At 39.2% G+C, this 13,422-nt stretch overlaps 2 protein-coding genes across 4 annotated transcripts in view; both read left to right on the forward strand.

The window, feature by feature from the left end:
• The first annotated feature begins 733 nt into the window (after positions 1-733).
• Positions 734-3,795, forward strand: fastkd2 (FAST kinase domains 2). Of its 3 annotated transcripts, none has more exons than XM_077722266.1 (6): positions 734-906; positions 1,327-1,676; positions 1,734-1,837; positions 3,144-3,252; positions 3,336-3,459; positions 3,567-3,795. In XM_077722266.1, the coding sequence occupies exons 1-6, from the start codon at positions 837-839 to the stop codon at positions 3,689-3,691; spliced, it is 882 nt and encodes a 293-aa protein (XP_077578392.1). In that variant the 5' UTR covers positions 734-836; the 3' UTR covers positions 3,692-3,795. The 3 variants fall into 3 exon arrangements, with proteins under 3 accessions (XP_077578392.1, XP_077578399.1, XP_077578383.1); XM_077722273.1 differs by having other exon boundaries at positions 768-906; positions 1,323-1,676; XM_077722257.1 differs by lacking the exon at positions 734-906 and having other exon boundaries at positions 1,012-1,676.
• A 757-nt stretch (positions 3,796-4,552) lies between these two features.
• Positions 4,553-13,422, forward strand: part of LOC144200542 (ras-associated and pleckstrin homology domains-containing protein 1-like) — a 29,040-nt gene continuing 20,170 nt past the window's right edge. Inside the window, exons 1-3 of the mRNA XM_077722768.1 lie at positions 4,553-4,949; positions 12,199-12,263; positions 12,542-12,661. Of these exons, the coding sequence (XP_077578894.1) occupies positions 12,542-12,661 (120 nt within the window). The 5' untranslated portion in view covers positions 4,553-4,949; positions 12,199-12,263. The remainder of the gene's footprint in view (positions 4,950-12,198; positions 12,264-12,541; positions 12,662-13,422) is intronic.

Below are 13,422 nucleotides of genomic sequence, written 5' to 3' on the forward strand. Positions count from 1 at the left end.
AGTAGTAGTAGTATTATCAGCAGTAATAGTAGTAGTAGTAGTAGCAGTAGTAGTAGTAGTAGCAGTAGTAGTAGTAGTAGTAGTAGTAGTAGTAGTAGTATATAATAGTATTTCTAATAGTATATTTAATAGTATTTCTGATAGTATATTTAATAGTATATAATAATATATCTAATAGTATTTGATATTATATAATATAGTATATAATAGTATATAATAATATATAATAGTATATAATAATATATAATAGTATATAATAGTATATGATATACATTTTAATATACATTTTAAATATTATGTAGATATTTTTTAAAGTAAAGTAAAAATATATGTATGTATATGTATATATTTGTATAAGAGTAGTAGTGGTTTTACTGGTGAATCTGTTCGTTTCTTCTAGTAAATAATATAATGACTTTAAGATGTATGCTGCCTTCCAGTGGTCAGAATGAATACGGCTCGTTTTTATTACTTTGTAAGTTTCCATTTGTCGCCAAGTGATTTGAAATGCTTTAAATAATTGATCAGGCGTCTATTGATCTCATTGGATGCCATTGACGTCACACTAACCCCAGACGACATCCCTTAAGTTTATTGAAAACCAAACCATTTGAAAATCGGTTTAAGAAGCGGCGCCCTTTAAAAGAACGCGTTTATCTGACTCAAAATGGCCGACGGGTGACGACGCCATGGCTCTTTATACAGTGCGAATCCGAAAACTCGTTTTATGAATGTGATCTATGTAATTTTTCCACTCTCGCTAGCTAGCGGTCTGACTAGCTAGCCATTTTATAGTTATATCGATTGTATTAAAATACTACTATTTTGTATTTAAAATGGGTTATTGTTGCCAGACGGACATTTTAAAGCGACGCACAGGTCATAACCCGGCCACCGCGAGAGAACGTAAGACAAAAATAAACCCATATTCATCGTTTATTCTCTGCTTTTTTGACGCATATCTTCAAGCTCATAACATTACACACCGGCTACTTCTGACGTAGCAAAAAAGAAGCGCTAATTTACCGGAAGTTCCGTTATAGCGTTAATTCAAGTCACGATTCGAATGTTTAAACCTATAAATTTTCATCTTATACTTAAAAATAATGTCATTGAACGTCATGAGGCGCTCGTTACGCTTAAGTGTCAATTCGTGGAAGACATTTTCGGACATTTCACAGTCCTCCAGGCGTCATTTTGTACGGGTTGACGAAACTATGGTAGCTAAGGAGCTAGCTAGCATAAATAGACCAGTGCGGTCCCAATGGCAGAACTCTAGTTTGGGAACTTTGCAGTTAAATGATTCAGTATTTTCTTTGGAGGAAGGTTCCTCGGACCCGAAAAATGAGGAACTTCTTTATTATGAGCTCTTGGAAGAGTGTAACTCTCCTTTAGAGGTTCTTGAACTCAGTCAAAGACAACCGCCATTGCCTGCGGAAATCAGCAACTGCCTCACTCGGATGTGGACCTGCGCCAAAATGGCGTCCGAGGAGCAGCGTCGACGTCATCTCCAGTTGATATTAAAGCACCCCGGGTTCGAACTTCTTCTCCAAAACGCCATGACCAGCTTGGGGGTCATGCAGAATGAAGACATGGCCTACTCGCTCCTGTCTATGGTGCACCTGGGGGTGCCGGAGAAGAGCCGTGTCGTCCAGATGTATCTGCGCACCTGCCAGGTAGGGCTTATGATGCTCATTTTTTTTGGTTCATTCTGATTGGTTGTTGACGTCTAGGAGAGGTTGAACGACTTGGACGAGAAGAGTTTGTCCATTTTGGTCTCCTGTCTGGAACGATTGGACAACACCGCTAACGTCAACGCCCTCAAACGCGGATTGAGGTCCGTTTCCGCTAATCCTAATGCTAAATTGGGTCCCCCTGTGATGCCTGATTTTTTATATATATGTATAAAATTGTATATAGTAGTATATAATAGTGTATATTATAGTATATCTAATAGTATATATAATAGTATATAATAGTATAATAGTATGATAGTATACCTAATAATATATGTAATAGTATATAATAGTATATGGTAGGATATGCTAGGATATGCTAGGATATGCTAGGATATGCTAGAATATGCTAGGATATGATAGGATATGCTAGGATATGCTAGGATATGCTAGGATATGCTAGGATATGCTAGGATATGCTAGGATATACTAGTATATGATAGGATATACTAGTATATGCTAGTACATGCTAGTACATGCTAGTGCATGCTAGTACATGCTAGTACATGCTAGTGCATGCTAGTACATGCTAGTACATGCTAGTACATGCTAGTACATGCTAGTACATGCTAGTACATGCTAGTACATGCTAGTACATGCTAGGATATGCTAGGATATGCTAGGATATACTAGTATATGATAGGATATACTAGTATATGCTAGTACATGCTAGTACATGCTAGTACATGCTAGTACATGCTAGTACATGCTAGTACATGCTAGTACATGCTAGTACATGCTAGTACATGCTAGTACATGCTAGTACATGCTAGTACATGCTAGTACATGCTAGTACATGCTAGTACATGCTAGTACATGCTAGTACATGCTAGTACATGCTAGTACATGCTAGTACATGCTAGTACATGCTAGTACATGCTAGGACATGCTAGTACATGCTAGTACATGCTAGTACATGCTAGTACATGCTAGTACATGCTAGTACATGCTAGTACATGCTAGTACATGCTAGTACATGCTAGTACATGCTAGTACATGCTAGTACATGCTAGTACATGCTAGTACATGCTAGTACATGCTAGTACATGCTAGTACATGCTAGTACATGCTAGTACATGCTAGTACATGCTAGTACATGCTAGTACATGCTAGTACATGCTAGTACATGCTAGTACATGCTAGTACATGCTAGTACATGCTAGTACATGCTAGTACTTGCTAGTACTTGCTAGTACTTGCTAGTACATGCTAGTACATGCTAGTACATGCTAGTACATGCTAGTACATGCTAGTACATGCTAGTATATGCTAGTATATGCTAGTATATGCTAGTATATGCTAGTATATGCTAGTATTTGCTAGTATATGCTAGTATATGCTAGTATTTGCAAGTATCTATAATAGTGTATAATAGTATATAGTGCCTGATATTTTTTTTTACGACAGGCTTCTCGTTGAGGCGCGTTTGGAGGAGATGGAAAGCGTCTCGGCTCTCCAGATCGCGGTTCGAGTCCTGGGCGGAGATATGCCGTTGGACATCAAACGGAAAATTGAGGTATGTACAGTTGTAGAAATTTGGACCAATAGAAACCAAGAGCTTAACCCCCTTTTTCACTCCTGAAACCATTGAATTTTTAGCGAAAGGCCTTCCAGATGGCGGAGCGCTTCGACGTTTCCAACGCGCAGTACCTCATTTTCACCATGGCCGACATGGGGTTCCGTTCTCGACCCTTGCTGGATATTTGCAGCCAAAGAATTGTGGGTAAGATACATTTTTCGTACTCATTATGTGTACATTTGATAAATTCTCTCGTATAAGCCACACCCTTAAAAAAAATGATTGACGGAGGTTTTTGCGCTGGCGTGCAGAAAACATGGCGGAAATTCCACTCAAAAGACTCCTTAAAGTCACGGCGGCATTTCGGGAGCTACGTTACAAAAACGTAGCGCTGATGTCGGCCGTCTCGGATCGCAAGGCCTCCGCCATTGCTTGACCAATGGACGCAAAGGGGAGGTACCGTCGCCATTTTACAACATTTTGAAATGTTCTATTGTATCTATTAAGGTTTGTCGTCAATAAAGGACTTCTTACGACCTTTTGACTTTCTCCTTATTAATGGTATTTACAAAATTAGGAAGAATATTGATTGGTGTAATTTTACTAGTAGTAAAAGCTTTGACCGCTGGGTGGCAGCACAGCGTTTTCCTGGTAAACCTGTAGCGGAACTGTCAAACCTCACAAATAAAACATAAAAACAAACAAAATACAATAACTTTGACGTTTATTCATTTATTTCATTAATTTTCCACATAAAAATGTCATTTTATTGATTTTCCTCAAAATGTCTTGACTTTTTGGGGCTAATCTTCCGTGATAAAAAAGTGACTTCATCTATAAAACCTTTAAAATACCCGAAAATAAAAACAAATTGACCTTAACTTCATTTTTTCTCGATTTTGTCAGTGCTACAGCTATAAAACCGCACATTTTAGCTACCGTTAACCGCTATTCCTTATGCGACACTTTTCCGTCCGATTTTCCCCTCGTCCATGAACGCACCACAGCTTACTGGGTTGGACAGGAAACGACGGAGCCTCGCGGCGTGTCCCCTCCGCGGTCAGCGAGAAGAATGGGATACATGCGTACCGGATTCCACCCCAAAACATGAACAAGACGGATACTTTCAACTAGTTCCATTCTCTTTTTATTCGTGAGGAGAATAAAAAGGGGTTCCTTTTCTAAGACCGAAGAACCCTAACGCATCTCCCGCCCCCCACCACCACCAGACCCCCATTACGACGTAAGTTCTTTTCAATCCCTAACGCCGACGTGTATGTCTTGTAATATCCTTTTTAACTTTAACGCAACGCCTTCGTTTTGGAGGGAAAACTGTTATTTTATTCGCGCCAGACGCGGTGGGTCACTCCATTTCTTAAAAATTAGGGGGGTGGGGGGTAGTATTCTCATCCTAAAAGAAGCATCTGTGGTTCTTTCGGCCTTAAAAAAATGGATGTGCGGGCAGCCTGGGAGTATGGGGGACGGTTATTTAAAATTTTTAAGGGGGAAGGGGGTCTTTTGTGGGTTTTTAATTTATAAAATAAAGCGTTATGATGAAGGTTCGGTAGCCCAGTTTGTCGTCTCCACCCTGGATGGTGAGCTAAGGGAGGCCGTCAGCGTGTCTTCGTGGCCGATGGATGCTTTTTATCGTCTTCTACGTGACGGAAATTCCATCTTCTGAACATTTTTAAGGGGTGAGTTGTGAATAAAATTAGGTGAGTTGTGAAAGAAATGGTGTTTTTTTGTGTAAATAGTGTAGACGTCAATTGTTCCCAGTTTTAATCCCGACGGGTTGTTGACGTCACCCGCTGGGAGAGGGTATGTATCATGTTAGCATCCATTCAAAAAGCTAGCGAACCTTTAAACTGTGTTTTGGGGGTATTAAAAATGGTTGATACGATTTAAATTGACGATTATGATGCTGTACTGATAGTTTTTTGTCACTCCAAATACGTTTTTGGGAGATATTTGTACTCCCCGTTTTGTAATATTCCATTACTCGAATGCCAAGTTGTTGCTATCGCCGCTTGGGTCAGACACGGTTTAACTCGGGTGTCAAAGTGGCGGTTGGGGGGCCGAATGTGGCCCGTCGCATCATTTTGTGTGGCCCGGGGATATATATCATGAGTGCCAAGGGTGTCGGTGTCATGAGGTTCGCGGGCCGTTTTAACGTCAACTTGGTTTCAGGTCGGCCGGACCATTTTAGATATAATATTTAGATTTTTTTTGGTAAATGGGTTAAAATAACTGGGTTAAAAGACCCGAATATTCCATTTTTACTATAGATCTAAAACAATGTTTATTTTAACTTTTTTTCCATATATTTTTAGATTTAAAAAAAATGATTTTTGGGCTAAAAATAGAAAAAATGATTAAAGAATGACAATTCTGGATTAAAATAACTGGTTTAAAAACTCTGAATATTCTGTTTTTATAGATTCTTAAACAATGTTCATGTTAGCTTTTTTAAAATATATTTTTAGATTTTACCAAATGATTTTTGAACTAAAAACAAAGAGAAAAATTGATTAAAAATGACAATTATGGATTAAAATAACTGGATTAAAAACCCAGAATATTCTGTTTTTATAGATTCTTAAACAATGTTCATGTTATCTTTTTTTGAAATATATTTTTAGATTTTACCAAATGATTTTTGAACTAAAAACACAGAAAAATGATTAAAAAATGACACTCATTAATTTAAAAGGTGGAAAATCAAGAAATGTAAAATACATCTATACTTTTTTACTCATTTTAATTTGATCCTAAAACAGAAAGTCAACACTCATGATTGACTTTCCCGGGCCACACAAAATGAAGCATCGGGCCACATTTGGCCCGCGGGCCTCCACTTTGACACATTTGGTATAGATGTATATTACATTTTCTGATTTTCCCCTTTTAATCAATATTTATCATTTTTTAATCATTTTTTCTGTGTTTTTAGTTCAAAAATCATTTTGTAAAATCTAAAAATGTGTTTAAAAAAATCTCAAATAAATATTGTTTTAGATCTATAAAAACAGAATATTCAGGGCTTTTAATCCAGTTCTCTTAATCTATTTATTAAAAAGAGTATCTAAAATGGTCCGGCCAACATGAAATAAAAGTCCTAATTGTAATATCTCAAAATTCCTGTCTTTTTTTTGGGAGTTTTCCCACAATTCCAAAAGTCAACATTCTCCGAACGCCGACCTGCCCCGCTAACATTTTGCTGACCTTTGGCGGCAGCTTTTTTGTAGACTTTGTAAACAAAAGCAAAAGTCACCGACCTAAGAAAAATCTCTCAGAAATGCTCGCCCTCACTTTTGGCTTGTTTTTTAATCCAATTTTGAAGCCTATTTGAATAAAAAAAAACAGTATTTTCAGTTTTTTAAAAATGTTATTTAAGATACATGGTAAAATAAATAATATAAAAAAATAGAAAAAAACTAACAATGTGCACTTGAATTTTTTATTTTATTTTGTTTAACCTATTTGGTCAAATAAATGTTTTAAAAAAATAAAAATATGAAAAAAAACACTGTACTTCTGTTTTTAAAAAAATATATAGTTTATTTAATTTATATGGTTAAATAAATAATATTAAAAATATGAAAAAACAACAATGTGCACTTTTGTTTAAAAAATATTTTATTTAACTTATATGGTTAAATAAATGTTAAAAAACAAACAAAATATGAAAAAGACACAAAGTGTACTTCTGTTTTTATATTTTATTTATTTTATTTACCTTAATTTGATTAAATAGAAGTTAAAAACTAAATATGCAAAAAAACCTACAGTATGTACGCCTGTTTTTAAAATATTTTGAACCTAACTGGTTAAATAAAAGTTTAAAAATATATGAAAAAAACAACACTGTTTACTTCAGTTTTAAAAAAACAGAATATAAAGTTAGATTTCTATGACAGCTTTATGAATTTATAACTGTATTTTATAGCACAATTTTTATCCACTGTATTTTTCTTTATATAATTACAATATTAACATTTGCAAATATTGTCCTTTATTCTTCCAAATGACCCAAAACTTATGTCATTTTTCCCATCTGCAACCGTTCACGCGCGCCGCCATTTTGTGTCTAATCCATATTTGAGAGAAATACATGAAATAATAGGAATGATTCCATTCTAAAAGGACGTGACCAATTCTTCGGTGACAAACGACTGAACTGTCACGCGACCGCTCCCGTTTCGCCGAATGATGGGATGGATGGGACACAAGGAGGGCAGCCAATGGGGACGCACGAGGGATTCCGACACTCGCTCGCCGTTGACCCACAATTGCCACACCACTACACAATTATATTTCCAGTACCCGCCAGTACATGCACTTGTAGTACAAGTATAAGACAGTACACACGCTTGTCATACCAGTACACATGACATTTTTCGTATGGGAACACGAGTCCACACTTGTATTTCAAGTACACTCACTTGTATTTCAAGTACGCACACTTGTAGTACAAGTACACAGCAGTACACACTTGTAGAACAAGTACACAACAGTACACACTTGTAGTACAAGTACACAACAGTACACACTTGTAGTACAAGTACACAACAGTACACACACTTGTAGTACAAGTACACAACAGTACACACACTTGTAGTGCAAGTACACAACAGTACACACACTTGTAGTACAAGTATACAACAGTACACACTTGTATTACAAGTATACAACAGTACACACTTGTAGTACAAGTATACAACAGTACACACACTTGTAGTAAAAGTATACAACAGTACACACTTGTAGTACAAGTACACAACAGTGCACACACTTGTAGTACAAGTACACAACAGTACACACACTTGTAGTACAAGTACACAACAGTACACACACTTGTAGTACACGTACACAACAGTACCCACACTTGTAGTACAAGTATACAACAGTACCCACACTTGTCGTACAAGTATACAACAGTACCCACACTTGTAGTACAAGTACACATGACATCTGTCATATGAGTACACACAAGTACACTTGTATTTCAAGTTTATGCGCTTGTAGTAACAGTACACACATGTATTTCAAGTACACACCAGGACTCACTTGTAGTACAAGTGCACACTATTACACAAACGTGTATTTCAAGTACACAATTTTACACACTTGTGTATTTCAAGTACACAATAGTACACACTTGTGTATTTCAAGTACACACCATTACACACACACTTGTACTACAAGTACACATCAGTACACACTTGTGTATTTAAAGTACACACCAGACACACAGTACACAAACTTGTAGTACAAATACACACCAGTACACACTCGTGTATTTCAAGTACACACATTTGTAGTACAAGTACACACCAGTACACACTCGTGTATTTCAAGTGCACACATTTGTAGTACAAGTACACACCAGTACACACAATTCTAGTACAAGTACACACCAGTACACACAATTCTAGTACAAGTACACACCAGTACACACAATTCTAGTACTAGTATACACATTTTTAGTACAATTACACAGCAGTACACACTTACAGTTCAAGTACTCGCCAATACACAAATTTGTAGTTCATGTAATTTTTGTCATTGTTATAAAGCCCCGCCCCCTCCCGCCATTTTTAGTTGCTCTCTCTCTCATAATATTTGATCTACTCATGTGTGTATTGCTCCAATGCTTTTGAAATTGTTGGGCTAAAACTTAAACATGGTTCAATTCCACCATTTTGGGGTTAAAACGGGACGGGGTCTTTGGCCCACGGGACGGGGAGGGATGGCGAGCCACCGTGGGAACATTCCTGACGCAGCATTATTTCATAATTGACACCATCTGTGTGTGTTTGTGTGTGTGTTATGATCGTCAGGGAGGGGAAGGGAGGGGGGAGATGGCCTCCCCATAATAGCCACCAGACCGTCGTTTTGGACCAATCAGAGTAGGCCGTTCCTTGGGATCGGCCAGAGATCTCCATTGAGACTTTTGGCCTTTTCTTCATTCTCTTTTCCGGTGACATCATCGTCGTCTTTCCCACTTCCTGTCACGGCAGGAAATGAGCATGTCTAATGTTTGTGGAGTGCGGGAGGGGGCAAGGATGCACCTGCTAAACACTCTTTTGCCTTTTTCTGACTTTTTAATGTCTTAAAAGCATTTCCTAATTTTTATTTTATTTTGGTGGGAACATAACTAAACTAAAGTGTATTATGTGCAATTTTGCAGTATTTTTTGTAGCTAGATGTGGTTACATGTTAGCATCTTCGTTTTTTGATGAATGGCTTATTGTTAGAGAAAGCTGCTTACTGCCACCTACTGGATAGGAGTGCATATTACTCATTCAAATGAAACCAAATTCACTTATTTAGCCTGTAAATAGCAAATAATGGTTTGTTTATTACTTTTTATTGATTGTCATGTATTGTAAATATTTTTAACAATTCAGTCAATCGTTTTCTGTACTGTTTATCCTCACAAGGATCCTGGGGGGTGCCGGAGCCTATCCATGAACTGAATTGGTGGCCAGCCAATCAAACACTCTTAGCGAGAAACAATTTAGCATAGTTAGCCTAGCGTGCATATTTTTGCGATGTGGAAGGAAACCGCTTATTCTCACAAGGGTCATGGGGGTGCTGGAGCCTATCCCAAAACACCGCCAAATTAAAAGACACGAGAAAAACAACTAAACACTCTTAGCTAGGAACAATATAGCATACAGTTAGCTTAGCATGCATCTTTTTGGCATGTAGGAGTACCCAGAAAAAATCCACGCAAGCCCAGGTAAAATACACAAAACAAACTCCACATAGTGGAATCGAACCCTGGACTTCAAAACTGTGTAGCGGGTATGCTAACCACTAGCCTAATCAAATTAATAGGGAACAAATTGAGTTTTGGTGTCCATATTGTTACCCTGTCTTTACTTTGGCCCTATTTAAGAATGCTTTCATTTTGTTTTGACCTTATATGACCTTTAAAGGCCCTTTTTGTGGGTTTTTGGGGGGGCGGGGCCTCACAAGGCGCTCTCTTTGTTGGCCCTTGTTTTGACTGCGGCAACTGTCTTCCCCGCAGCTGCGCCGGCCTGCCATGTGTCGCCAGCGCCGCCGCACCTGCTCGCCAGAGTCGGATTACGCCGTGACGGGTGACAAACGTGTGCGGGGGTGTCGGACTCTGATTGATTGCTGTTTGTTGTTGTGAATGAACGCTCTCAATGGCATTGAGAGATGAACATAGGTGGGGAGTTCAAGGAAATTGGACATTTAGACATCCATTTTGGGATATGAGTTAATTTTGTATTATTTTTGGGTCATGTTAAGGGCATTCTTGTCTATTTTGGATCATTTGATGTTGGTTTTGAGGGATTTTTATGGTGACTCCCTGTTGGTTTTTTAGGGGATTTCCTGTTGGTTTTGGGGGATTTTGAGGGGACTTCCTGTTGGTTTTTGGTGCATTTTAAGTCAACTTCCTTTTGGTTTTTGGGGAATTTTTAGGCAACTTCCTGTTGATTGTGAGAAGACTTCCTGTTGATTTTAGGGCATTTTAATGGGACTTCCTGTTGTTTTTGGGGCATATTAAGGGAACTTCCTGTTGGTTTTGGGGCATTTTAAGGGGACATCCTGTTGACTTTGAGAGACTTTTGGGGTGACTTCCTGTTGGTTTTGGGGCATTTTATAGTGACTTCCTGTCAGTTTTGGGGTATTTTATAGTGACTTCCTGTTGTTTTTTGGAACATTTTAAGGGGACTTCCTGTTATATTTGGGGCATTTTAAGGGGACATCCTGTTGATTTTGGGAGACTTTTGGGGTGACTTCCTGTTGGTTTTGGGGTATTTTATAGTGACTTCCTATTGGTTTTTGGAACATTTTAAGGGAACTTCATGTTAGTTTTGGGGCATTTTAAGATGACTTCCTGTTGATTTTGAGAGACTTTTGGGGTGACTTCCTGTTGGTTTTGGGGTATTTTATAGTGACTTCCTGTTGGTTTTTGGGGCACTTTAAGATGACTTCCTTTTGAATTTTGGGGCACTTTAAGTTGACTTCCTGTTGATTTTTGTGGGCATTTTAAGGGCACTTCCTGTCTATTTTGGTGCATTTTGAGGTTCCTTATGAACTCATTGACTACCATTCATAACAGAGGGCTAATCTATGTATGCGGTATGCCATCGACCAATCGTATGTTGGCGATTGACGTCATGAGCAACCCGTGCTAAAAAAAATGAGCGGCACGAGGAGACGACCGGTCATTATGAACAGAACAGTCGCGTGCAGAAATAAAAGTTAAGAACAGCTGAGGCCGGGAGGAGGGGCGGAGTCAAAAAGGCTTCCCCTTACTCCGGAGCAGCTGACTTTTCTCTCTAAGCCCCGCCCCTCCTCTCCAGAGGCTGTAAGTGGTGGAAAGGTCGCCGCGGGGTGACAGACTCTAATGCTATTTTGCATTATTTAGGGAAATTTCATGTGATTTCCTGTGGGTTTTGAGTCACTTCCTGTTCCTTCACGGACATTCCCGGGTCACTTCCTGTTGAGTGACCCAAAATAAACAGGAAGTGATTTGTATGGAAAAGTTTAGGGACTTCATAGCTTGTCTTCCCTTTCCTGTGGATTTTAGGTCACTTCCTGTTCCTTCACAGACATTTTTGGGTCACTTCCTGTTGTTGTTTGGGTCATTCAACAGGAAGTGACTCAAAATAATCTGTATGGGACTGTTTAGGGGCTCCATGGGCAGTCTTTTTCATTTTAGGCCAATTACAGGGCACTTCCTGTGGATTTTGGGTTACTTCCTGTTGAGTGACCCAAATGACAACAGGAAGTGATTTGTATGGGAAGGTTTAGGGACTTCATAGCTGGTCTATATTTTTCATTTTAGGGCAATTACAGTTAATTTCCTGTCGATTTTGAGTCACTTCCTGTTCCTTTCCCGGGTCACTTCCTGCCGAGTTTCCCCGACTCATGTTTTCATCCGCCATTTTGTGTCTTTGACAGCGGATTAACGGCGGCGTCGGAGTGCAGCGCCGGGTAGAAAGAGGGCCGGCCCAACCGCTTCACAGGTGAGAAAGTCTCGGGTGACGGACCAAAGGCGGCCCGCCGGGGGTGACGGATTCCATTTCAAACAAAGTTGACGTGGAGACCAATTAGCTGGATTTATTGCATTTCTCTTATCTTAAGTGGGTGGATCTCTTTGTAATTAGTCAGATAAGTCATTTTACTGGCAGACATGGACAGCCTAATGTGTAATTCTTTTTTAGTCCACAAGAGGGAGCCCGCCAATCTCTTTCCTTACTTTTCTGCCTTTAAATGTCTTCATTTTCTTGTTCTTTTCATTCAGATGGATCAGGTGTCCGACGACGAGTTGGACCATGGCGCCGAGGAGGACAGCGATAAGGAGGATCAAGACCTGGACAAGATGTTTGGAGCCTGGCTGGGGGAGTTGGACAAGATTACGCAGGTCATTAGTTGTATTTTACAATATTTTTGAATAATAATATTAATAAGCGCAGGGGTATGGGAACCTATGATTCCAGAGCCACGCAGGCACTTTTGATGGTTTCCTCAAGAGCCATATGTGGCTCTTTTTCTGAGTGGATATGGCTATGGCTTGAGAGTCATATGTGGCTCTTTTGATGGATGCATATGGCTCTAAAGCCATATGTTGCTCTTCAGATGGCTACATCGAGAGCCATATATGGCTCTTTTGATGGGTACATATGGCTCGAAAGCCATATGTGGCTCATCTGATGAATGTATATGGCTCAAGAGCCATATGTGGCTTTTTAATGGGTGCATAGGGCTCGAGGGCCATATGTGGCTCTTTTCATGGGTGCATTCAGAGCCATATGTGGCTCTTTTGATGGTTGCATATGGCTAGAAAGCCATATGTGGCTCATCTGATGGGTGTGTATGGCTTTCAAGCCATATGCACCCATCAGAAGAGCCAAATATGGCTCCAGAGCCATATGTGGCTCTTTTCATGGGTTCATATGGCTCTAAACCCATATTTGGCTCTTCTGATGGGTGCATATGGCTTGAAAGCACATGTGGCTCTTTCCATGGGTGCATATGTCCAAAGAGCCATATGTGGCTCTTCTGATAGGTGCTTTGAGAGCCATATGTGGCTCTTTTCATGGGTCCATATGGCTCAATACCCATACCTGGCTCTTTTTCGGTTCTCTGCTAACCTCTGAGCTAAAACATAGAAAGCGGTGGTGA

This window comes from Stigmatopora nigra, chromosome 1, assembly GCF_051989575.1.
Source record: "Stigmatopora nigra isolate UIUO_SnigA chromosome 1, RoL_Snig_1.1, whole genome shotgun sequence".
Taxonomy (NCBI): Eukaryota; Metazoa; Chordata; class Actinopteri; order Syngnathiformes; family Syngnathidae; genus Stigmatopora; species Stigmatopora nigra.